We start from the raw sequence: 27,459 nt of genomic DNA, 5'->3' as shown, positions 1-27,459 counted from the left end.
AGCTAATGTCTCAAGAGGAAGGAGCCAGCTATTCCTTTGAGGAGAATACCCCATAGGTCAGTGTGCTCTTGGTTTACAAATACATTCAAAACAAAGCATTTTATATTGGGGCATTGGAAGCAACAGGAGATATAGAGAATAGGGGATGGTAAGTGGCTTTGAATTTATAATTCTGCTGTGATATGCTTCAAAGTTGAATGGCGTACGTATTCCTTTTCAAATGTTCTTTAAAAGCTGTCTAGCAAAACACTAAGATGAAGTCTGTAGTTGACAAAAGGCTAGGTGAGGGACTCAAAAACAGATGGGATGAGTGGGCTGACATTGTGGAAGTGGAGGTGATCATTCGTGGTGAAGGTAGAATATGGGAATGAAAACTCATTCTGACTTTCAAGAAGGCAGTGTTGCGGCTTTGCAAAACCCCCAGTTATGTCAGATGTAAGTTTTTTTCACACAGAGATGGAATGCTGTGCCAAGGGTAGAGGTAGAGATGGCTATATTCAGAACATTTGAAAGACCCTTAGATAGGTACATGGATGATAGAAAAATGGAAGGCTATGTGGGAGGTAAGGGTTCGGTTGATCTGCTGGTACAATGTTGTGTGACCTGAAGGACCTGTACTGTGCTGTAGTGTTCTATGTTCTATATGGCTTAGCCTCAGACAGTGTCATGGAGAGTTTAGAGTTGGTGATAGAGCAAAGGTAAGAGGTTTGGTTGTCTCAGTACTTAATTGGACCTGTCATTTTATTGGCTAAGGCTAAGAATTATTTATCAGTCTGTGCTGCAGAATATGTGACTTGTAGTTATCTGTCCTTTGATAAAATTAACAGCATTGCAAAACAAATTTTGTAGCTGTTAGGTTTTTACAGCTCATGAAAAGCATTGTGGAAATGCAAGTCTATTGTTTTCCCCACTGATGAATTAAGATTCCTAGTTTATCTCCCAGCAGCTAAGGAGTTAAAATAATGACTAAACTGATCCAGGATATGATGTAACTTGGGCCTTGTTTTAATAAAAGTTTATTTTTCCAACTTGAATATTACGGCTGTGTCTGTGATTTGTATACATACGGTATGTTTGTTGCCCAATTAAAACTTTGGCTATCTATACTATAAACTTAAAATGGGAAACTTTAGTAGAGTTTCTCTCGTAGATTAATCAAAAGCAATCTTGAAGCATACTTCTTGCAAAACGCCGTTAAATGCAGCATTTGTCTTCAGATATTTTGTCTTTCTTCATTTTGTGCTGCAGTAGTGGTGTCATAAGGTGAGCCTGATTACACGCTGAGTGTTGGCAAAATATAGCTGTGAGGATTGTATTGATATTATAGGAGTGAAAGACTTGCAGGATGGGTCTGCTTGTTAGACAGGCTGATGATGTGAGGTATGATTGAGGCAGGTCTGTTGTGAACAACCCTGCCTTAAGCAGACTGGTTGTGAAATCCAAGTGGCAACTCTTAGAATTTTCATTTTGGCTGCTTTCTACTGCATTTATTGCCTTTTGTTGTCAGCTATTCAAAATGAGAAAGTCAACAGAACATTTGAAGAGAAAGGGTAGTGATTTTAAAAATACCACCAGAACTTATTAGGTAGGAATGTCTGGTGAATCAAGTTCATAGTGTGTTTTTACTTTGTTGTTCCGATTGAGAGCTTGACTTCCCTTCTTTAAAGTTTACTTATGTGAACTCAATCATTAGTGGTGAATAATTTATCACTTACATGAATGGCCTCATTAGTTGGCTTTTCAAAGTTTAAATTACTTTTGTGGTATCATTACACGGGCTTTCTGTTCAGTGGAAGGGTAAAATGACAATTTGGCAGTGTTCTTGCTTGTAACAGGGACAGTCAGCCTCTAGTTTTGCTAAGATTGTTCAGAATATATAGCAAATCAATTTTTGCTTAACGGTCTTGCAGTGGAGAGTAGAGGAAAATTTTGTAAAGTCTCTTTCAGAAATGTATTGAGCCTATTTATGGTTTTCTCCAGTAGTGTGAATAATAGGCTATGGAGTTATAAGCTGATATATATCATAATAAACTATATACTTTTGACACTAAAGATAACTTAAAAACCACCTGAAATTTGACTGTTAATTATTTCATTTGTAAAGGTAATAGAAGGCTTTTGCTGTCATAAAATTGAGCAGCAAGAGTGTGTGAAGTGATCCTCTGACAAATAGTTATTTTTTTAAGTATGTCTCCATTCAGTGTGATTTTACTAGGCACAGAGGAAAAACAATTTTGTGTTTGTTTATTGCGTTGCCAATTTCAAGATATTCTGAAGTGTGTTCGGTAAATGAAGCGTTATCACTGTTGGTACTGAATCAAATGCAGCAGGCAGAATGATCCCAGAAGGCAGAAACAAGATCATATCTGTTTTGAAAATTATTAGTGTATGTTACTGGCCAAAGCACAGTGGCGGATACCACAGAGATCTAAATAGTAAATAGGATCAGTTTTATCTTCAACTCCTTGGATGTTCTTTCATAGTTCAGTTCACAGCAAGTAAAAGAATTTACTACAAACATGAGAAAATGTATAGGTGCTGTAAATCCAAGCAACACACTCAAAATGCTGGAGGAACTCAGCAGGCCGAGCAGCTTCTATGGAAAGGAGTAAACAGTCGATGTTTTGGGCCAAGACCCTTAATCAAAAAGAATTTAAAACCTTGCAATATCGACTTGATAAACCACCAACTTAGTGTGATACTGAATGTGTTCACTAACTGAACCAATTTCTGTCTGGGAATGGCCATGTGTCTGCTTTGGAGGTCTGAAGCTTAGACAGAGCAGAGGTTGATAGATTCGTGATTAGTAAGGGTGTTAAAGGTGAGAGAATAAGGTTGAGAGATATTATGAATCAGCTGTGATCGAATGGTGGAGCAGACTATGGGTTGAATGGCCTAATTCTACTCCTATGTCATGCAATTTTATGATTTTGATGTTCTCTCAGGACCCTCATTAGCTTTCTGCTTGCACATTGACCTGCTTGTCGATTTTCTGCTAGTATGGTCACTTTGGGGAGATATCATCTGTTAACCCTTCTGGGGCTGCACACTGGCAAAAATGCAGAACTAGTCCAAGCTTTGTGCTTCTGCGTTCAAACTGTTTTCCTAATGCATCACCAGCACCAGCCTACCCACCATCTTAGAAGTACATTCAGAAAGGTGCCAGAAAATGGACAGCAACATCATGAAGAATCTACCCCACCCTTTTCTTGGGCTGTTGATCCCACTCCCATCAGGGAAGAGGCTGTGCAGCATCCACATCAGGACCACTGGACTCAAAAACAGTTACTTCCCTCAAAAACAGTTACTTCCCTCAAGCCATCAGGGCTGGTGAACATTTCCACTCATTAACTCACTGCCCCCCCACCACTACTACGTACCCTTCTCTCAGTGTCATGTACACACAGTTGTAAGGAAAAATTGGTGAACTCTTTGTAGTTACCTGGTTTTCTGCATTAATTACTCATAAAAATGTGGTCTGATCTTCATCTAAGTCAAAATAATAGGCAAACACCATCTGCTTAAACTAATAACACACAAACAATTGTACTACTTCTTGGCAATACTGAGAACACCATTTAAACAATCGTTGTCTAGATTCAAAAAAGATTGTGGACCCTTGTATCAAATAACTGATAGAACCTCCTTTAGCAGCAACAACATCCATCAAACATTTCCTGTTGCTGCTGATCAGACTTGCACAATAGCAAGGAGGGATTTTAGGCCATTCCTCCATACGAAACTGTTTCAGTTCATCAATATTTCTGGGATACCTTGCATGAACAGCCCTCTTCAGGTCATCTCAATTGGGTTAAGCTCTAGACTCTTGACTTGGCCATTCCATAACACGAATTTTCTTCTTTTTAAACCATTCATTCTGTTGTTGATTTACTCTTATCTTTCAGATCATTGTCCTGTTGTATTATCCAACTTCTGTTAAGTTTCAGATGATGGACTGTTACCCTAACATTCTCTGGTAAAATATCTTGATACAATTTTGAACTTATTGTTCCCTCAACAGTTGCAAACTGTCCAGGCCCTGAGGCAGCAAATCAACCCCAAACCATGATGCTCTCTCCACCGTGCTTCACAGTTGGGATGAGGTTTTGGTGTTGGTATACAGTGGCCTTTTTCCTCCAATCATAATGTACATTTCTGCCCAAAAGTTCAACTTTTGTCTCATCTGTCCCCAGAAGCATTGTGGAATATCCATGTAGTCTATTGCAAACTTGAAACGTGCAACAGTATACTTTTTTTTGGAGAGCAACGGTGTCCTTCCATGAACACCATTCTTGTTCAGCGTTTTTCTTATAGTGGACGCATGAGTAAAGACTTCAGCAAGTTCTAGAGATTTCTGCGGGTCTTTTGCTGTTATTCGGGTTTTTTTCCCACCTCAGCCAGCATCTCACGTTGTGCTCTTGGTGTGATCTTTGCAAGACACCCACTCCTAGGGAGAATAGCAGCAGTACGGAGTTACCTCCAATTGTAGACAGTGTCTCTTACTGTGGACTGATAAACGATCAGGTCTTTAGAAATGATTTTGCAGCTTGTTCCAGCTTCATGCATCTCTACAGTTTTCTTCTAAGGTTCTCTGAAAGTTGTTTTGATTGAGGGATGGTGCACATAAACAGATCTTTCTTGAGAAGAGCAGGCTCTGTCAGTAACCTGACTTTATGTGTCTTTTTTATAGGGCAGGACACCTCTACAACCCACACCTCCAATCTCATCTCATTGACTGAAACACCTGACTCCAAATAGCTTTTGTAGAAGGCTTTACCACAGAGGTTCACTCACTTTTTTGAATCTCAACTGTGATTGTTTAAATGGTGTACTCAGTACTGACGAGAAGTAGTACAATTGTTTGTGTGTTATTAGTCTAGGCAGATCGTGTTTGCCTATCATTTTGACTTGGGTGAAGATCAGACCACATTTTATGAGTAATTAATGCAGAAAACCAGGTAATTGCAAAGAGTTCACAAACCTTTTCTTGCAACTACACAATCAGTCTATCTATATAACAAGTACAAGTACGTTCTGTTTATACGATTGCTTTTGTATTTATATTTTTTGCATTTTTTGTTTATTGTGTTTCTTCATGCTGTATCGGATCTGGAGTAGCAATCATTTCATTTTCTTTTACCCTTGAGTACTGAAAAATGGCAATAAACAATCTTAAATCTCTATATCATACCTATCTGTTTCAATAGATGTCCACTTGATATATTGGCCACATGTTAATTGTTTCCTATTGTTACATATAAAGTCATACAGTCATAGAGTGCTTCGGTGTAAAAGAGGCCCTTTGGCCCATCTAGACCATGCCAAACTGTTACTCTGACTAGTCCTGTTGACCCTCACCTGGACCATAGCTCTGTATACCCCTGCCATCCATGTACTTATCCAGACTTCTCTTAAGTGTTGACAGAGGAGCAGAATTAGGCCATTTGGCCCATTGAATCTGCTCTGTCATTCTATCATGTCTGATTTATTATGCCCCTAATCCCATTCCCCTGCCTTCACCTTGTAACCTTTGACACCCTTACCAATCAAGAACCTATCAACCTTCGCTTTAAGGATACTTGGTGACTTGGCCACCACTGCTGATAGTGATTTCCACTGATTCACTACCCCTGGCTAAAGAAATTCCTCCTCATCTCTGTTCTAAAGGGACATCCTCGTATTCTGAGGCTGTGCCTTTGGTCCTAGATTCCCCCACTATAGAAACATCCTGTCCATATCCACTTTATCTATGCCTTTCAATATTTGATAGGTTTCAATTCCCCCTCATTCCTCTTAAACTCCAGTGAGTGCCATCTTGGACAATGACTCCCATCCACTCCATAATGTACTGGTTAGGCACAGGAGTGCATTCAGCCAGAGACTCATTCCACCGAGATGCAACACTGAGCGTCATAGGAAGTCATTCCTACCTGTGGCCATCAAACTTTACAACTCCTCCCTTGGAGTTTTCAGACACCCTGAGCCAATAGGCTGGTCCTGGACTTATTTCCACTTGGCATGATTAACTTATTATTATTTAATTATTTATGGTTTTATATTGCTATATTTCTTCACTATTCTTGGTTGGTGCGGCTGTAATGAAACCCAATTTCCCCTTGGGATCAATAAAGTATGTTTGTCTGTCTGTGTAGACCCAGACACTCAAATGTCAAATGCTCCTTGTACATTTCCCAGGATTATTCATGTGAACCTTCTCTGGACCCTCTCCAATGTTAGCATGTACTTTCTTAGTTAAGAGGCCCAAAACAGCACATCATATTCCAAGTGTTGTTGACCCATGCCTTATAAATTCTCAGCATTACATCCTTGCTTTTATATTCTAATCCTCTTGAATTGAATGCTGACATTACATTTGCCTTCCTTACAACCAGTTCCACTTGCCAGTTAACCTTTAGAGGTTAAGTTTCTTTTCAGTTATGATGAAGAGCCTTGGGCCAAAATGTCGACTGTTCACCCCTCTCCATAGATGCTTCCTGATCTGCTGAGTTCCTCCAGCATTTTGTGTGTGTTGCTCTGGATTTCTAGCATCTGCAGAATCCCTTGTGTAACCAGAGTTGTTTGATTTTCCTTCTGTTTTCATTTCTCCTCTACTGAGTATGCGGGGTCACATTAGGTTTGCAGTTTCATTTGAAATTCTCGTCTTAACTTGCCAGAGAGTTTTTAAAAAAAATAATTCAGTGATCAGGACAAAATGTTCAGAAATTTAAAGAGGAGTTACAAGTGACAACAGATGCTGGAATCTGAAGCAACAAGGAACTCAGCAGGCCAGGCAGCATCTCTGCAGAGAATTGGATAGTCATTTAGACCCTTCATCAGAAACTTAAATCCTACAGAATCAGAATTAGAATCGGGTTTAATATCACCAGCATATGTCGTGAAATTTGTTAACTTAGAGGCAGTAGTACAATGCAATACATGATGAAATATAGAAAAAAGTAAATCAATGACAGTAAGTCTGTGTTAATAATGGACATTGCCTTTCTGAGGCACCGCTCCTTGAAGATGTTTTGCATACTAAGGAAGCTAGTACCCCTGATGGAGCTGACTAATTTTACGACTTTTGTAGCTTGTTCCTGTTCAGTAGCCCCCCCCCCCCCCCCCACACACACCTCCATACCAGATAGGGATGTAGCCTGTCAGAATGCTCTCCATGGTACATCTGTAGAAGTTTTCAAGTGTTTAGGAGACAGACACATCAAATCTCCTCAAACTCCCAAAGAAATATTGCCACTGTCTTGCCTTCTTTATAACTAGATACACTAGTGAAATTTAAGAGACTACTAGACAGGTATATGGAGGAATTTAAGGTGGGGGGGTGATGCACCATCAATAACTCTCAGAGACGGGAGGCGAATGATAGGTTTTTATTAGCTGCAAGAGACCACGATTAGTAGCAAGAGACTACCACACAACATCCTGGAGACTGAGGGAGGAGCAGTGCCTCCAACCGCCTTTATACAGGGGTCTGTGGGAGGAGCCACAGGAGCAGTCAGCAGAGGGGCGTGTCCAGACAGGTAGATGTAGTTCACCACAGGGGGATATATGGGAGGCAGGGTTTAAGGGTCGGCACAGCATTGTGGGACAAAAGGCCTGTACTATTCTATGTTCTATAGCTGCATTGATATATTGGGACTAGGCTAGATCCTCAGAGATATTGACACCCAGGAACTTAAAATTGCTACCTCTCTCCACTTCCGATCCCTCTTTCAGAATTGGTTCATGTTCCCTTGTCTTATCCTTCCTGAAGTCCACAATTAGCTCCTTGGTCTTACTGACACTGTGTTCAAGGTTATTACTGTAACACTACTCAACTAGCTGGTATGTTTCACTCCTAGATGCCTTTTTGTCTCCATCTGCGGTTCTGCCAACAATGGTTGTATCACCAGCAAATTTGTAGATGGGATTTGAGCTATGCCTAGCCACACTGTAATTGGTATAGAGAGAGTAGAGCAGTGGGCTGGGCTGAGCGCACATCCCTGAGGTGTGCCAGTGTTGATCATCAGCAAAGAGAAGATATTTCCAGTCTGCAGAGATTGTGGTCTTCCAGTTAGGAAGTTGAGGATCCAATTGCAGAGGGAAGTACAGAGGCCCAGGTTTTGTAGTTTATCAGTCAGGACTGTAGGAGTGATGGTGTTGAGCACTGAGCTATAATCAATGAACGGCATCCTGACGTACGTGTTGTATTGTCCAGGTGGTCTAAGGTCATGTGAAGAGGCATTAAGAATGTATCCGACATCGATTATGATAGGCATATTGCAGTGGGTCCAGGTCCTTGCTGAGGCAGGAGTTGATTCTAGCCACGACCAACCTCTCAAAGCATTTCATCACCGTGGATGTGAGTAACACTGGACAATAGTCATTAAGGCAGTTTTCAGTACTCTTCATGGGCACTGGTATAATTGTTGCCCTTTTGAAGCAGGTGCGAACTTCTGACCATAGCAGTGAGAGGTTGAAACTGTCCTTGAATATTCCTGCCAGTTGGCTGGCACAAGTTTTGAGAGCTTTACTAGGTATTTCATCTGGGCCTGCCACCTTGCAAGGGTTCACCCTCCTGAAAGACAGCCTGACATTGGCCTCTGAGACAGAGATCACAGGGTCACTGGTAACTATGGTAACTAGTGAATTTAAATTCAGTTAAATAAATTGGAATAAAAGCTAGCATTGGTAACGGTGACATTGAAGCTACTGGACTGTTCTTTAAGAACTAACTATTTTTTTACTGTCCTTTGGGGAAGGAAATATGTTATTTTTTACCAGCCTAACTTTTATTATATCTCCAGATCTGCATTTGGCTCCTAACTACTCCCTGAAAATGAAGTTCTCAGTTGTCATTGGCAATGATAGGTGAAAAGTAAATATTTGCTTAGAAAACAATTCTCACTTCTCAGAAATATATTAAAAATGGACTTGCATTTACAGGCAGCACCCATGTTATAGGTTGGCATCTTATGGACACCTCCTACAAGCGATTGAGCTCCAACAGTATAGTTAAATTAAAAAGTCCAGTGTACGAATGTACTGTATTTAACAAATTTGTTTTAACAAATGACAGACCTAGATATTTGAGTCCCTCAATCACAGGACTCTACAGAGAGTGGTGCACACAGCCCAGCGCATCTGTAGATGTAAACTTCCCACTATTCAGGACATTTGCAAAGACAGGTGTGTAAAAAGGGCCTGAAGGATCATTGGGGACTGGAGTCACCCCAACCACAAATTGTTCCAGCTGCTACCATCCGGGAAACGGTACCGCAGCATAAAAGCCAAGACCAACAGGCTCCAGGACAGCTTCTTCCACCAGGCCATCAGACTGATTAATTCATGCTGACACTACTGTATTTCTATGTTATATTGACTGTCCTGTTGTACATACTATATAAGTTTCTATAATTGCACATTAGAACGGAGACATAATGTAAAGATTTTTACCCTTCGTGTATTTGAAGCATGTAAGTAATAAAGTCAATTCAATTCAATTCCTGCTCTAAACTCTCCCTCTGTCCATGCCCCTCCCTCCCCTATTCTATACTTCTCTCACTCACTCATACTCACGCACTCAATAACACATTCCCCTTCCTCTCTCCACTTATTAATTCTTGTTGGTCTTAAGTATGTTTGATGCCAGTCATTACTATATTGTGAAGGTTACCATATTGAATGATTTTTGTGTATTTTCCAACTTAACTGATAAATGCAATTTAAGGAATTGAGGATGGTTTATAAGTGGTGCCTTTCACAATCTCTTATGATATCGTCTAGTGTTTTTTATATATAACTGTTAAAACCTTTTGATGTGTTGAAAATGGATTCCAAATCGTTTCACAGGTTCTGATAAGAGAATGAGTAAATGTTTGTCGTGCAGCTTGAGGAATGCATTATAGCTTGGAAAAGTCGTGTGCTCTTGTTTGCATAGTGTCCTGGGTATTTTAACATCCTCCTGACACGGCAGCTAAGTAAGTCAGTTTAATATACAAATTAAAAGCGATTTTCTAATGGAGTATTTACTATAGATCGTACCCGGGACTTGATCTGTATTTGATTTGGCACCCTTCTAAAGTAAGGTGACAGCAATGCAACTTCTCTTGTGCATTACTATTCGGTAGATTGCTTGTAAATAAGAGACTGTGTCTGCTGTGCACTTCTGCCCATTTTAATTAAGAATATTGAACATAACAGCTCAGTAAAGGCCCTTCAGCCATGATGACCTTTTAACCTACTCTAAGATCAATCTAACCCCTTTTATGTGCCCATCTAACTGTTTCTTAAACACCCCACTGTATCTGCCTCCACCACCACCCATGGCAGGGCATTCCACGCGCCCTCCACTCTCTGCATAAAAAAACTCACATTTGACATCTCCCTGATACTTTCCTCCGATCACCTCAAAATTAGACCCTCTGGTGTTGTCCATTCTGCCCTGGGGGAAAAGGTTCTGGCTGTACACCTGATCTATGCCTCTTATCACCTCATACACCTCTGACGATCTTCCTTTACTTCAAAGAGGAAACCCCTAGCTCACTCAGCCTATCCTCATAAATCAGGTTCTGTAATCCAGGCAACATTATGGTAAATCTCCTCTGCATCCTCTCTGAAGTTTCCACATCCATCCTATAATGAGATGACCAGAACTGAACGTCCCGATAATTGATGGTGATGCACTAGCTGATGTATTGGGTGTGAAGTAGTTCAGAACTACTACCACTTCGCTGCCAGGCAGTCCTCTGGGATCAACAATCTTCTATTTCCATTCTAATTTGGTGTGTTCTGAGATGGCTAACAAAGCCAAGTGGGGCAGGCATGGATGGGGCAAGTGATAGCCAACAAGGCAATGTTTGGATAGTTTGTGAGGTTGTATTCACTTACGTAGGGTCTCCGTGTGCTTCCAGTACATTGCCCTGAGGTTCTCAATTCATTCCTAAGTGCACCTACTTCACTTTCAACAGTCCCCCGAGATTCACAGGATACAATGGAGATGCTGGATTAATTTAGTTTTAAAGAGGTTTTGAATCTATCTATGAACCTTTTTACTCTGTCCATCTGGTATTCCCATAACAGAGTTTGGAAATTGTTCCTCAGTGCTCTCGGTGTACTGGCTTGGGAGAGGTTACTGATATTGTCCTTACAGTCATCTTGTGGAAACAGCTTTGGTACTATCTTTAGAGGGGATTAAACAGTCGATATTTTGGACTGAAACCTTTCATGGGACTGGAGAGGAAGGGGTCTCACCTATCACCTGCCCCCTGCAGTTTATACGTCTTCCCCACACCACCTTCATAGTCTGACTTCTGTCCCCCTTCCTTTCCAGTCCTGATGAAGGGTCTCAACACAAAATGTTGATTGCTTATTTCTCTCCATGGATGCTGCCAGACTTGCTAAGTTCTTCAAGCATTTTGGGTGTGTCGCTCAGAATACAGAATATAGTGTTACAGTTACAGAGAGAGTGCAGTGTAGGCAGACAAGGTGGAAGGGCTTTGTTGACATGAAGGACTTGGAAGTAAGAGTCTAATCATACAAGAAATCCATTCAGTAGTCTAATAACAATGAGGTATAAGCTGTGTTTGTGCTTGGTGATACATTCTTTCAGACAGACGGACATACCTTATTGATCCCGAGGGAAATTGGGTTTCGTTACAGCCGCACCAACCAAGAATAGTGAAGAAATATAACAATATAAAACCATAAATAATTAAATAATAATGTTAATCATGCCAAGTGGAAATAAGTCCAGGACCAGCCTATTGGCTCAGGGTGTCTGACACTCCGTGGGAGGAGTTGTAAAGTTTGATGGCCACAGGTAGGAATGTCTTCCTATGACGCTTAGTGTTACATCTCGGTGGAATGAGTCTCTGGTTGAATGTACTCCTATGCCTAGCCAGTACATTGTGGAGTGGATAGGAGTCATTGTCCAAGATGGCATGCAACTTGGACAGCATCCTCTTTTCAGACACCACCGTCAGAGAGTCCAGTTCCACCCCCACAACATCACTGGCCTTACGAATGAGTTTGTTGATTCTGTTGGTGTCTGCTACCCTCAGCCTGCTGCCCCAGCACACAACAGCAAACATGATAGCACTGGCCACCACAGCCTCGTAGAACATCCTCAGCATTGTCCGGCAGATGTTAAAGGACCTCAGTCTCCTCAGGAAATAGAGACGGCTCTGACCCTTCTTGTAGATAGCCTCAGTGTTCTTTGACCAGTCCAGTTTATTGTCCATTCATATCCCCAGGTATTTGTAATCCTCCACTATGTCCACACTGACCCCTTGGATGGAAGCAGGGGTCACCGGTGCCTTAGCCCTCCTCAGGTCCACCACCAGCTCCTTAGTCTTTTTCACATTAAGCTGCACATTAAGATGATTCTGCTCACACCATGTGACAAAGTTTCCCACCGTAGCCCTGTACTCAGCCTCAACTTCCTTGCTGATGCATCCAACTATGGCAGAGTCATCAGAAAACTTCTGAAGATGGCAAGACTCTGTGTTGTAGTTGAAGTCCGAGGTGTAGACGGTGAAGAGAAAGGGAGACAGGTCAGTCCCCTGTGGAGCCCCAGTGCTGCTGACCACTCTGTCTGACACACAGTGTTGCAAGCGCACGTACTGTGGTCTGCCAGTCAAGTAATCAATAATCCATGACACCAGGGAAGCATCCACCTGCATCTCTGTCAGCTTCTCACCCAGCAGAGCAGGACGGATGGTGTTGAACGCACTGGAGAAGTCAAAAAACATGACCCTCACAGTGCTCGCTGGCTTGTCCAGGTGGGCGTAGACACGGTTCAGCAGGTAGACGATGGCATCCTCAACTCCTAGTCGGGGCTGATAGGCAAACTGGAGGGGTTCTAAGTGTGGCCTAACCATAGGCCAGAGCTGCTTTAGAACAAGTCTCTCCAGGGTCTTCATGATGTGGGAGGTCAATGCCACCGGTCTGTAGTCATTTGAGCCACTGGGGCATGGCGTCTTCGGTATAGGAACGAGGCAGGACGTCTTCCACATCACAGAAACCCTCTGGAGACTCAGGCTCAGGTTGAAGACATGGTGAAGTACTCCACATAGCTGGGGGGCACAGGCTTTGAGCATCCTGGGACTGACACCATCCGGGCCTGCAGCCTTGCTTGGGTGGAGATGTTTCTTTGGATGGAGGCTTTTGTATCTTCTGCCTGAGAGAATGTCCAGGGTGGGTGGGATCTTTAATTCTGCTGGCTGCAGTGAGAAGTATAGACAGAGTCTACAGAGGGAAGGCTGGTCTGAAATGTGCTGATCTGTGTCCATAACTCTCTGTGATTTCTTGCAGTCATGGGCAGAGTTGTTGCCAAGCCATGATATAGCCTGAACTTTTTTTTTACTTATAGCTTTGGAATCTAGGCATTGTTGAAATCTTTTGGAATACTGTGGACCTGATGAAGCTGTTCACTGTGCTGCTTGGTGAAGAGTTTTAAGGATTTAAAGTCAAATGGTGATATAACTCTGTGAAAGTGATGTGCATTTGGAAGTGGATGTACAGCCAATGACGTTGCCCTGTCCTCCCCAGTGGTCAAAGATTTGTGTTTTGTGTTTGGTGCTCCTGGTGTGTCCTCCTATGTATCGGTGAGACCTGATGCAGATTGGGAGACTGCTTTGCTGAGCATCTATGCTCTGTCTGCCAGAAAATACATGATCTCCCAGTGGCCACCCATTTTAATTCCACTTCCCATTCCCATTCCAATTTGTCTATCCACGGCCTCCTCCACTGTCGCGATGAGGCCACACGTAGGTCGGAGGAACAACACCTTATATTCCATTTAGGTAGCCTCCAGCCTGATGGCATGAACATTGATTTCTCAAACTTCCGGTAATGCCCCCCATCCCCCTCTCCTTCACTATTTCCCATCCCCTTTCCCCTCTCTCACCTTATCTCCTTGCCCACCTACCACGTCCTTCTGGTGCTCCTCCCCATTTTTCTTTCTTCCATGGTCTTCTGTCTCTTTCACCAATCAACTTCCCAGCTCTTAACTTCATCCCTCCCTCTCCAAGTTTCACCTATCACCTTGAGTTTCTCTCTCCCCTCCCCCCACCTTTTAAATCTACTCCTCAACCTTTTCTCTCCAATCCTGCCAAGGGGTTTCGGCCTGAAAAGTCAGCTGTACTTTTTTCCATGGATACTGCCTGGCCTGCTGAGTTCCTCCGGCATTTTGTTTGTGTTTAGGAGATGCTTCTAAAATAGTCTTGGTGATTAACCACAGTTAATTTTGTAGATGATGTGCACTGCCAGCAGTAGAGTGGTAGAGAGATGAATGTTTCAGACTATGGACAAGGTCCATCTGTCAGGGTACGTTGAAGTGAATGCAGAGAAATAAATAACTTAAGTTGCAGTGTTCGACTCTATGTCCACATGGCTAAATACCCAACTGTTCTGTTTCCTAGTATCTGGAAAAGTCTTCTATTTTGCTAGGAGCAGAATCATGCTATCTGTTTTTGTTCATGGGACCAGTCAATGCATTGTTGACTTTCTGGAAGAAAGCTGGTTGTTTTTGAGATTACATACACACAGTGTTACCGTTTGTTTTCTGTTTCCCACTTAACAGATAATCTTCCTTGGCAGATAACAACTTGGCCGATAACACATACCAGTAACTGAAAACTTCATCGCAGAAGAGATTTTGAAATAAAAGAATGATGGATTCCTGTGGCAAAAATTTGCTTTGCTGTCTAGGAACTGTTTCTCTTTTACATTCCTTTTTTTTAAATTGTGATGATTTTGAAGAAAATTGAAAAATTTTCGGTAGTTAAGGATTGGTTCCTCTTTTGTACAGGAGCAAAATCTCCAGAGATATATCTATTATAAAAATAAATATATGTATTTATTTCTTTTTTTGTACTCTTACACATGAATTCTTTAACAGGTGGTGGACATGGTAACATAGCGGTTAGCGTAACACTTTGCAGTGCTAGTGATTCCTGCCGCTGTCTGTCAGGAGTTTGTACACTCTCCCTGTGACCCTGGGGGTTACCTCCCACATTTCAAAGATGTACAGGTTAGGATTAGTAAATTGTGGACCTGTTATGTTGGCATCGGAAGCACAGTGACACATGTGGAGGCTGCCCCCAGCACACTGTCGGACTGAGTTAGTTGTTGACACAAGTTATGTATTTCACTGTATGATTCGATGTACGTATGACAAATTAAGCTAGTCTTAAAACTTAATCCGATTAAGTGAACAACCTGGGTTATCAGACTCCTATTGCACAGATTATCTGTTCTGCACGGCCAGCAGTACATCAGACTCTTCAGAAGTGCATCGTCATTGGTTATGGCATAAAGGGTCTTTTGGACAATTAGAGACAAAAGAGACTAGGTGCTGCACTCTGGGGCAACACACAAGATGCTGGGGAAACTCAGTGGATCAGAGGGCATCTATAGAGGGAAGTGGATAGTTGACATTTTGGATCAAGAGAGTGGTCTCGACCCGAAGCTAACACTGTCCATTTTCTTCCATAGATGCTATTTGATCTGTTGAGTTCCTCCTGCATCTTGTGTGTTGTTTCAAAACTATTATGTCTGCGGCAGATCTTGTTGCTCCTTTGCAAATAGTTATTACACTTGAAGCTGGGCCACTGAGGACAGATCCAGGGTTGTTTTTATAATGCTGGATGAAATTAGATTGATCATAGAACACACACAAAATGCTGGTGGAACACAGCAGGCCAGGCAGCATCTATAGGGGGAAGATGCTGCCTGGCCTGCTGTGTTCCACCAGCATTTTGTGTGTGTTGTTGTTTGAATTTCCAGCGTCTGCAGATTTCCTCGTGTTTGATCATAGAATCTGGGATTTATGTTGGCTTCTCACTGATCAAAAGAGCTACATTTGATCTAAGGATTTTATGACTTTTATCAGATATTTGTGATGTTATGGCTTCATCATCGTTATTTGATCGTCGTGGATGGCATGGTAATGTAGGAGTTAGTGCAATTGCTTTCTAGCGCCAATTATTACTGGTCAAAGTTCGTTTCCCATAGCTGTTTGTAAGGAATTTGTACATTTTTCCTGTGACAGTGTGGGGTTTCCTCCAGGTGCTCTGGTTTCCTCCTACATTCCACAGACGTACTGCTTAGGGTTACTGAGTTGTGGACATGCAATGTTGGCACCAGAAATATGGCAACACTTGCGGACTGCTCCCAGCACAACCCTTGCCGATTTGATCTGACACAAATGGTGCATTTCACTGTATATCTCAATGTGCATGTGGCATATAAAGCTAATCTTTATTTTCTTTTTGCTACTTGGCCAAATAGTAAAATTCATTGGAGTATGTTTAGAACATCAACCCAAACAAGCCTGTTATCTAGCCCCTTCCAAATAGCAAGTAAAATTTAGCCGTGTAAAATTGCTGAAGGAAAAATTTTCTCCCTTCAGCATTACTTAATTGCATTGTTTTTATTTTCCTTTTGCTGCCCCATATTATATTTCCTTCAGCCTCGGCTGTGTGTTCAAATGTTCTGCTACAAGTTTGTTTCAGAGGTACGGTGCTAGTCGAGCCCCAGCGGGACTAGACTAGCAATAAGCAAATTAAGTACAAACAGAGTAGCGAGTTGCTATAGCAACTCTGCAGCTAAATTACTTTACTGTCAGCCATGATATAATTTTCCTGCTTAGAGGCTCAAGGGATTTGAAGTTCCATTTGTAGCTAAAGTTATTTCAGCTCATTGGCATAGAAGGGAGGTGGGGGAGAAATCACTTAGCTGATGATGTACGCATCTGGCCTAACTTTTTTGCTTTGCTCCCATTAGGAACCTCGGTCTAAATGGGTCCAGTCATGCCTCCCAGCAAGAAGCCAGAAGGCTCGGGGATTAGTGTTTCGAGTGGACTGAGCCAGTGTTACCCAGGGAGTTCACTGACCAAGGCGCTGCAGGAGGTTGAAGAGTTGGACTTAGCAAGCAGTTGTTTGCCTGCCATCTGTTTGGAGAAGGTGGCCATGGAGGATGAAGAGCTAACAAACCTGAACTGGCTACATGAGAGCAAGAACCTCCTCAAAAGTTTTGGTGACACCGGACTGCGTAGTGTCAGTCCTGTTCAGGACATTGACGAGGATACTCCTCCCTCCCCTGCTCATTCTGACCAGCCCTATGACGCTAAGCAGAACCCCAATTGCAAACCACCTTATTCCTTCAGCTGCCTGATATTTATGGCTATTGAGGACTCGCCCAGCAAACGCCTGCCTGTTAAGGATATATACAACTGGATCCTAGAACATTTCCCATATTTTGTAAATGCTCCAACTGGGTGGAAAAACTCTGTTAGACACAATTTGTCTTTGAATAAATGCTTCAAGAAAGTAGACAAGGACAGGAGTCAGGTAAGCTTCTGCTTCTAATATTTGCTCCTTTTATCTATTTACATACAGTGTTAACTTTTCTCATCACAAAAGCAAATTGACATGCAGGATTTCTGCATTTGTCCATCTGGTTTTCAGAAATTGTTTGAGGTAAAGGCATTGTAAATATCTAAAAAGACCATAAGACCAGAAGACATGCACTCAGTTGACACTTTATACTAGATACCTTCTGTATTTAATAAAGTGGTCACTGAGTGTATGTTCGTAGCCTTCTGCTGCTGTAGCCATCCACTTCAAGGTCAACAAGTTGTGCATTCAGAGATGCTCTTCTGCACACTGCTGTTGTAATGTGTGGTTATTTGCGTTGTTGTCTCCTTCCTGTCAGCTTAAGCCAGTCTGGCCATTTTTCTCTGACCTCTCATTAACGAGGCATTTTTGCCCACAGAACTGCCGCTCACTGGATGCTTATTGTTGTTTGCACCGTTCTCCGCAAACTCTAGAGTTGTTGTGCATGAAAATCCCAGGAGATCAGTTATTGAGATAGTCAAATCATCGACAACCTTTCCACGATCAAAGCCAATTCTTCCCCATTCTGATGTTTGGTCTGAATAACAGCCGAACCTCTTGACCATGTCTGCATGCTTTTCTGTATTGAGTTGCTGCCACATGATTGGCTGATAAATATTTGCATTAACAAACAGGTGCACAGGTGCACCTAATAAAGTGGCCACTGAGTGCAGGAGCAGAGTTTGGCCAGTTGGCCCATTGTATGTGTTCTGCCATTCAATCTTGGCTAATTTCAAGTTTCAAGATTGTTTTAATGTTTAAATCTTTCTGCAAACTCCTTGCTTCTTCAGCACTACCTGTCCCTCTGCCTGTTTTGTTTCATCGTGGGCTTAAGGGCGTGTTCTGAGCCGAAGTGTTTTATGTTTTCTGTTCATTTCTGTTTTTCATATCCTGTTCTTCTGTTTTGCATCTTTGCCCTCCCTTTTGTCTTCTATCTCAACTTTATCTCCTTTTGCACTTCTTGTCCATTATGGCCCGCAATTTTCTTAGCTGTAGGATCACTTGGAAGCCAAACTGTACTGTGGCCAGATCCCCCAGTAATGGATGATACAGTTCTACCACCTGGCAGTTAATAGATATGTTTGCTGCCAACTGTACTTCAGATTGTAAGAAGCAGGTGAACCTTATCCAAAAAAAAACATCTCTAAGAGAAAAGCAACACCGTCACGGGGAAAGGTTTTGATTTCATTGCACCTGTAAAACATTTTACCACAGGATTGTTTTCTGAATTCAAGTTGTTTTTATTGATCTGCCACCTCCAAAGTTGAAGGCTCACAGTTGCAAAGTCAAATGGTCGCCGCTGTGTTTGCTGCTTTATTCTCTCTGGCTGCAGACAGTTTTGGCTTGCAGCCAACTGCTGTGCATTTTTAACACTGCCCTCCTACACGGATCTACCAAAAGAACAGTTGAGTTGCACATGTTACTTTGTTCTGCCGGCGCTCGTGTAGTCTGATGTTGTCAAAGCTAAGCGGCTGGGTATATTGAGCAAATCCCGTTCAACTAAGTGCACAGTGCGTATTGTGAGCAGCTTTGCTGCTTCACAGTATAGTTTACAATTCGTCTATTTGAAATTCAGATCTACGTTGTACGTTTCAGCCTTAGACTATGCATAATGTATGAATTAGCACACTAGCATAGATAAAGGAGTGTTTCAGCATTTTTACAGTGTCCAAAAGTGCTGTCGAGTGAAATTGATGTAGTAGAGGATGTTGAAAAGTAGTAGCTACCTACTTTGTGGATGGCAAATAGTAGCATGTTAATGACCAGATAATATGTTGAGTTTTATAATGTTGAGTGAGGGACAGAGATTCGCCAGAACAACTGCTAAGTAGCGTAGTGGTTCCCATAACGTTGTTACAATGACAACGATTCAATTCTTCTGCTGTCTTAAGGACTTTGTTCATTCTCCCCATGACCGTATGGGTTTCCTCTGGGTGCTCTGGTTTCCTCCCATGTTCCAAAGGCATATGTGTTATAGGTTAATTTGCCAAATGGGTATAATTGGGTGGTGCAGGCTCGTTGGGCCAGAGGGGCCTGTTACCCCTGTGTCTCTAAATTTAAAAGAACAAAAGAACTTAGAGTTGAGCCATAGGATTATTTACATTCAATTGAAGGGATACAGGATCTTATCCAGATCATGGTAGTTGGGATTTTACATCCCTCCTACAATGCTGCATGGTGTGTCATGTCTGGAGTTAACGCTTGAGTTAATAAAAGAAATATGAACCCACAGCCAACTGATTTGTGAGCGTGGAACCCGTTGGGTTTTTTGCTAGATTACATTTTCATAACAACCTTTTGTTCTTATGAAAATGTAGGCTTGCAGATTCCTAGCCTACTTAAAGACTCTTACTAAAACTGAAGATGCTGGATGCACACAGTAGGCCATGAAAAGAGAACATAGAACATAACAGCACAGTATTGCCCATGATGTTGTCGACCTTTAACCTACTCCAAGATACCTAGCCCTCCATTTTTCTTTCATCCAGGAGACTACCTAAGAGTCTCTTAAATGTTCCTAATGTATCTTCTTCTAGCATGACCCCTGACAGCGCATTCCACACATTTAACACTGTGTGTGTGTGTGTGTGTGTGTGTGTGTGTGTGTGTGTGTGTGTGTGTGTGTCTGTGTCTGTGTCTGTGTCTGTGTCTGTGTCTGTGTCTGTGTCTGTGTCTGTGTCTGTGTGTGTGTGTGTGTAAAACAAAATAAACTACCTCCGACGTTCCTCCCCATACATTCCAGCATTTTCTGTTGCAGATATCCAGGTCCTGTGTTTTCATTTTCATTTCAAATTTTCCTTTTATTCGATTCAAGGGCACTAAAACTGGAGAGAGGAGCAAAATGGGTTATTGGCATGGTATCACTTAAATTTAAAAAGAATTGAAGAATTTTAAAGCCAGATTATTTCACATATCGAGCTGTATGTGTAGCTGTCTCATTGGCATATACAAAATTCCACTGGTGGGCATTTAAATATAATTGACTATATAAAAAAAAACCATTGTCGTAGGCATTTCTTGTTTTGACTGAAGACATTCTACAAAATAGACTGGATTTATTTCTCCTTTGGGCATTGCATTGTTGATGCATGAATAAAATATAATTTAAGGATTAGAGGAAAGACTTGATTTGCTTTGACTTCAGTGTGGATTAAGCATAGTACTGAAACATTGCAGTAAACTTTAATGCAATCCAAAATGCATGTATGATTAATAAGTATTAATCAGAAGCAAAGGTGTGGCACAGTTCTGTAGTATTAGTGTAACACTTTACAGTGCCAGCGATTGATCTGAACATAGAAACATAGAAACATAGAAAATAGGTGCAGGAGTAGGCCATTCGGCCCTTTGAGCCTGCACCGCCATTCAGTATGATCATGGCTGATCATCCAACTCAGAACCCTGTACCTGCTTTCTCTCCATACCCCCTGATCCCTTTAGCCACAAGGGCCATATCTAACTTCCTCTTAAATATAGCCAATGAACCGGCCTCAACTGTTTCCTGTGGCAGAGAATTCCACAGATTCACCACTCTCTGTGTGAAGAAGTTTTTCCTCATCTCGGTCCTAAAAGGCTTTCCCTTTATCCTTAAACTGTGAGCCCTCGTTCTGGACTTCCCCAACATCGGATACAATCTTCCTGCATTTAGCCTGTCCAATCCCTTTAGAATTTTATACGTTTCAATAAGATCCCCCCTCAATCTTCTAAATTCCAGTGAGTTTGGGGTTCAGTTCCCACCACTGTTTGCAAGTAGTTTATATATTCTTTCCCTAACCGCGTGGGTTTTCTCTGCGTGCTCTGGTTTCCTCTCACGTTCCAAAGACGTACTGGTTAGCGTTAGTAAATACTTTCTGGGCATTCTACATTAACTCCAGAAGCATGGTGACTCTTGCAGGCTGCCCTGGCACGCTGTGTTGGTCATTGATGCAAAATACACATTTTACTGTGTTTCAGTGTACATGCAGCAAATAAAGCTAATCTTTATATTTAAAAGAATAAAAATACTGTAACTTTTATATGGAAGATAATTTTAGTAAAGTTTTTATGAATGAAGGAATGGGATTTTGGTATAATCTTTCCGTGAAGACAGTACAGTATAAGGAAAATACTGCCTTTATAGCATCATGATTATTGCTGTTTACTGCCCAGTCACTTGACTGTTTGGCAGTGTTGAAACACTCTTCTCACATTTATTCAACTGCTTGAATTAGCACTGTACAGTTTAGTCCCTTTGGAACCAATTTTAATAAATGACTCTGGAGCACAGAAGGGATAGAATCACAGAAATAGAATGAAGGCACAGGAGTTCATTGAACCCTTGTGTCTCTGTGTAAAGGAGCCTCCCAACTTTACTTCCCAATGTAAAATGTGACAATATATTGGTGCTTCTTCAGAACATAACAAAATCAGCAATAATGGGTGTTGAGTGGTTGCATCATGGCCTGGTTTGGAAACACTAATAGCCAGGAACGGAAAAGTCGACAAAGTGGTAGATACAGCCCAGTCCATCACAGGCAAAGCCCTCCCCACTATTGAGCACATTTACAAGGAGCGCTGCCACAAGAAAGCAGCATCCATCATCAAGGGGCCCCACCATCCAGGCCTTGCTACTACCATCAGGTAGGAGGTACCACACCACCAGGTTCAGGAACAGTTAATACTCTAGAACTCACTTTCAAGGACTCTTTACAACTCTTGTTCTCAGTATTTTTTTATCTGCACAATTGTTTGTTAGTCTTTGTTTATGTATAGTTTTGTATATTTTATTTTTCTGTAAAGGTCTGCAAGAAAGTGACTCTCAAGATTTACTAAATTTATTTTGACTATTATCAAAGGCAGGCAGAAGGAAGAAGCTGTTTTACTCCCCAGGACACTGGAGGTTAATGAAATATTTCAACCATCTGTGCTGTCCTTGTGACCTGCTGCTAATGAAATCTTCTTAAATTATATTCCCAATTAAACTAGAATAATGCACATTATTGTGCAGCACAAAATGCAGCAAGAATACTACAATAGTAACAAAGGGATGTACATCAGCTAAAAGCCTAGCGATCCTTGTACCAGATTCATTCTGATAGGTTGGCTTGATGCTGTAACAGGAAATTGTAAACAAAGCTCTTAAGGCTGATTTATACTTGTGCGTCACATCGATGCCATAGGTACTGCGTACCCTATGCTGTAGGGTGATGTGCACCTTCCCAAAAAAGTAACTCACGCGTCGCGGCAACACAGACCGCAACAACTGTGATTGGTCTGCTTGGTAGCATCGCATTTCCTCCTATGCATTTCCGGTTGCTTCTTCTCTGCCATGTCTGTACACAGATGCAAAATAGATGAACCAAATTGTCAAATCCACCTGCTGACATGGGAAAATGTTTGAAATGCATTTCCTTGTCCATGTCTCTCATGAAGAACCTCAACACAGTGGCATAGAAACCCCACCGCCAACTAGTGTTTTGGCGCACACCAACGCATGCTCGCTATGGCATAGAGCGACGCAGAAGTGAAAATCAGGGCTGCGGCATAGCCCGTACGCACAAGTATAAATCAGTCTTTAGGAACAAAGCGGGTCAGACGGCATCACTGGAGAGAAATGGACAGTGGACGTTTCATGTCAGTGCAGCTTTTGTGAAGAACACCCCAGTTTTAATAATTTGATTTTTGTTTGGAAAGTCAGAAGGGAGGGAGGGGACATGGAGAGGTGAGTAGTGTTTAAGCTCATTTATCATCAGAAGACTTGTCTGCTGTTAATGGTGTATTGATATTTCCTGAATTGTTTAGGCATTGCTCGCAACAATCTAGCTCTCTTCAGCTTGTACTCCTCCCTCTATCTCCACCTTCTTATTCTGGCTTCTTCCCCCTTCCTTTCTAGTTCTGATGAAGGGTTTCAGCCGGAAATACCAACTCTTATTCCTCTCCATAGATGTTGCCTGACTTGCTGAGTCCCTCCAGCATTTTGTGTGTGTTACTCTGGATTTCCAGCTTCTGCAGAATCTCTTGTGTTTATGATTTGCTGCTCCACAGTGAAGTCTCTGAGGTATGCCTACCCTGAAGCTTAAATCATCTCTTTGATGGGAGTTCATAAAAACCCGCTCTCACTGCTCCCCCTCTGTGATCTCTGCTTCATTCCGACTCTTCTACCTTATGCTCACCCAGATTTGCCCCCCTTTCCCCTACCCACTTGCCTTCCCTCTTACCTGGCTTCGCCTATCACCCACCAGCTTGTACTCCTTTCCTTTCCCACACCACCTTATTCTGGCTCTTCCCCCCCCCCCCCCTTTCCAGTCCGGATAAAGAGACTCAACTCAAAACATTGACTTTATTCCCCTCCATAGCTACTGCCTGACCTTCCAAGTTCCTCCATCATTTTGTGTTCATTACATATTCTAGTCAAGATGTTTCAAGGACAAAAAGAACCAAGTTAAATGAAACTTAAGAGTTCAAAGTAAATTTGTTATTAAAATACGTATATGTCACCATATACTACCCTGAGATTAATTTCTTTGCAGGCATTCACAGTGGAACAAAGAAATACAGTAGAATCAATGACAACCAACCAATATGCAAAGGCCAAACTACACAAATAAAAACAATTTTTAAAAAATTATAATTAATACTGAGAGTATGAGTTATAGTGTCTTTGAAAATTAGTCCATAGGTTGAGGAACAGTTCATTGTTGAGGTGAGTGAAGTTACCTCAGAATCAGGAGCAGATTTAATATCACTGACACGTGTCAAGGAAATTGTTGTTTTGCAGCAGCAGTGTAATACATAAAATATATTATAAATATATAAAAAATTATTTAAATAGGTAGTGCAAAGAAAGAGCAAAAGTAGTGAGGTAGTGTTCATGGATTCATTGTCTGTTCAGAAATCTGATGGTGCAGGGGGAAGAAACTGTTCCTAAAACGTTGAGTGTGTGTGTAAAATGTTGAGAGGTTGGGATTATACCTTTTAAACCCCATTTATAGCTCTTAATGATCAGAGAGCTACTTTGTTGAAGAGATTCTCCTCTATTGGCTTTTGGCCCAGTAGCTGTTTTATAAAAAAAATCTCTCCCACTGACTTGGCAGGGCTATTCTGCAGCAGCCTAATTAACTTTAAAGCAACTGTGCATGCAACGCCACATGGCTTTAATGTTGCCCTTTGCAATTACAATGGACCCCTTAAGCAAATACCTGATAAGCAAATAGCTTAGTTAAATGAACAAAGTATCAGTGCACAAATCCGCTTACCTCCCGGTGAATTCCAGTCACTGAAGCAAATTGAGTAGTCTGCAACTATGATTTTAAAACTTTTTGTATAATATCCACTTTCCGCCTTTAAATATTGGTGTTTTCTTAAGTTTTTATACTAGAAAATATAATTATTTTTCAGGAACATAAAATTAAATTCAAAAGCAAAATTGCAGAAAATTAAATACTTCCATCTCGTGGAACACTGGGGGAACTCACCAGGTTAGGCAGCATCTATAGAGTGAAATAAACAGTCAGTATTTCTGGCCAAGACCCTTCACTGGGTCCTGAGTGTCGGGCTGAAGGGTCGACTGTTTATTCCTCTCCATTGATACTGCCCAACCTGCTGAGTTCCTCCAGTATAACGTACATGTTACTCTGGATTTCCAGCATTTGCAGAATCTCCGGTGTTCAATTTGTGGAGATGTTTAGAGTAACAAAAAGAACCAAGCTAGATGAAGCTTCAGATGTTGAGATTGTACCTTTAAACCCCATTTATAGCTTTTAATGATCAGAAAGGATTTTCCTTTATTGCCAAATGAAGAATTTGATTTTGCTACTAGATTCAGATCCATTTATTTATCATACGTATAGCACCTATAAGAAGTATTCACCCGCTCACCTCCGGAAGTTTTCATGTTCTATTGTTTTACAACATTGAATCACAGTGGATTTAATTTGGGTTTTTTTCACACTGATCAACAGAAAAAGACTCTTTTGTGTCAAAGTGAAAAAAGATCTCTACAAAGTGATCTAAATTAATTACAAATATAAAGCACAAAATTGCTTTAAGTCACTATTTAGTAGATGTACCTTTGGCAGCAATTACAGCTTTGAGTCTGTGTGGATAGGTCTCTATCAGCTTTGCATATCTAGACATTGCAATTATTCCCCATTCTTCTTTACAAAACTGCTTAAGCTCTGTCAGATTCCATGGGGATTGTGATTGAACAGCCCTTTTCAAGTTCAGCCACAAATTCTCAATTGGATTGAGGTCTTGACTTGACCACTCTAGGACATTAACTTTTTTTGTTTTTAAGCCATTCCTCTGTAGCTTTGGCTTTATGCTAGGGGTCATTGTCTTGTTGGAAAACAAATCATCTCTCAAGTCATAGTTCTCTTGTAGACTGCATCAGGTTTACCTCCAGGATTTCCCTGTATTTTGCTGCATTCATTTTACCCTCTACCTTCACAAGCCTTCCAGGGCCTGCTGCAGTGAAGCATCCCCACAGCATGATGCAGCCACCACCATGTTTCACGGTAGGGATGGTGAGTTTTTGATGATGTGCGGTGCTTGGCTTATGCCAAACATAGCGTTTAGTCTGATGACCAAAAAGCGCAATTTTGGTTTCATCAGACAATAGAACCTTCTTCCAGCTGACTTTAGAGTCTCCCACGTGCCTCTGGCAAACTCTAGCCGAGATTTCCTGTGAGTTTTTTTCAACAGTGAGTTTCTCTTTGCCATTTTCCCATAAAGCTGTGACAGGTGAAGCACCCGGGCAACAGTTGTTGTATGCGCAGTCTCTCCCATCTCAGCCATTGAAGCTTGTAACTCCTCCACAGTTATCATAGGTCTCTTGGTGGCCTCCCTCAAACATCCCTGCACAGTCACTCAGTTTTTGAGGACGGCCTACTCAAGGCAGATTTACAGCTGTGCCATATTCTTTCCATTTCTTGATGATTGATTTAACTGTACTCCAAGGGAAATTCAGTGACTTGGAAATTTTCTTTATCCGTCTCCTGACTCGTGCTTTTCAATAACCTTCTCGTGGAGTTGCTTGGAATGTTTTTTTTTTGTCGTCTTGGTGTAGTTTTTGCCAAGATACTGACTCACCAGCAGTTGAATATTCTAGACACAGGTGTATTTTTTACTACAATCAATTGAAACACCTTGACTGTACACAGGTCTCCAAAAACAGATCTCCATTTAGTTAATTATGTGACTTCTAAAACCAAATGGCTGCACCAGTGATGATTTGGTGTGTCATATTAAAGGGAGGGGGTGAATACATACACAATCAATTATTTAGTGTTTTATAGTTGTAATTAATTTAGATCACTTTGTAGAGACCTGTCTTCAGTTTGACATGAAACAGTCCTTTTTCTGTTGATCGGTGTCAAAAAAGCCAAATTAAATCCACTGTGATTCAATGTTAAAACCATAGAACATTACAGCACAGAAACAGGCTCTTCAACCCTTCTTGGCTGTGCTGAACCATTTTTCTGCCTAGTCCCACTGACGTACACCTGGACCATATCCCTCCGTACACCTCTCATCCATGTACCTGTCTAAGTTTTTCTTAAACATTAAAAGTTTACCACTTCATCTGGCAGCTCATTCCACACTCCCACCAATCTCTGTGTGAAGAAGCCACCCCCCCCATGTTCCCTTCAAACTTTTCCCCTTTCACCCTTAACCCATGTCCTCTGGTTTTTTTCTGCCCGAGCCTCAGTGGAAAAAGCCTCTCACTCTATCTATACCCATCATAATTTTATAGACCTCTATCAAATCTCCCCTCATTCTTCTATGCTCCACGGAATAAAGTCCTAACCTATTCAACCTTTCTCTGTAACTCAGTTTCTCAAGTCCCGGCAACATCCTTGTAAACCTTCTCTGCACTCTTTCAACCTGATTAATATCCTTCCTGTAATTTGGTGACCAAAATTGCTCACAATACTCCAAATTCAGCCTCACCATTGTCTTATACAACCTCACCATTACATTCCAACTCTTCTACTCAATACTTTGATTTATAAAGGCCAATGTACCCAAAGCACTCTTTAGGACTCTACCTGTGATGCCACTTTTAGGGAATTATATATCTGTATTC

General features: G+C 41.6%; 1 protein-coding gene across 7 annotated transcripts in view; it reads left to right on the top strand.

Annotated features, from left to right (window-relative positions):
* Positions 1-27,459, top strand: part of foxn3 (forkhead box N3) — a 364,761-nt gene that overhangs the window by 105,129 nt on the left and 232,173 nt on the right. For all 7 annotated transcript variants that reach the window (XM_073039366.1, XM_073039371.1, XM_073039365.1 and 4 more), the window contains exon 2: positions 16,783-17,348. In XM_073039366.1, coding sequence (XP_072895467.1) covers positions 16,797-17,348 — 552 coding nt within the window. In that variant the 5' untranslated portion in view covers positions 16,783-16,796. The remainder of the gene's footprint in view (positions 1-16,782; positions 17,349-27,459) is intronic.

The sequence above is a fragment of the Hemitrygon akajei genome, chromosome 3, assembly GCF_048418815.1.
Source record: "Hemitrygon akajei chromosome 3, sHemAka1.3, whole genome shotgun sequence".
Taxonomy (NCBI): Eukaryota; Metazoa; Chordata; class Chondrichthyes; order Myliobatiformes; family Dasyatidae; genus Hemitrygon; species Hemitrygon akajei.
This window is presented reverse-complemented; position numbering and strand designations above follow the sequence as displayed.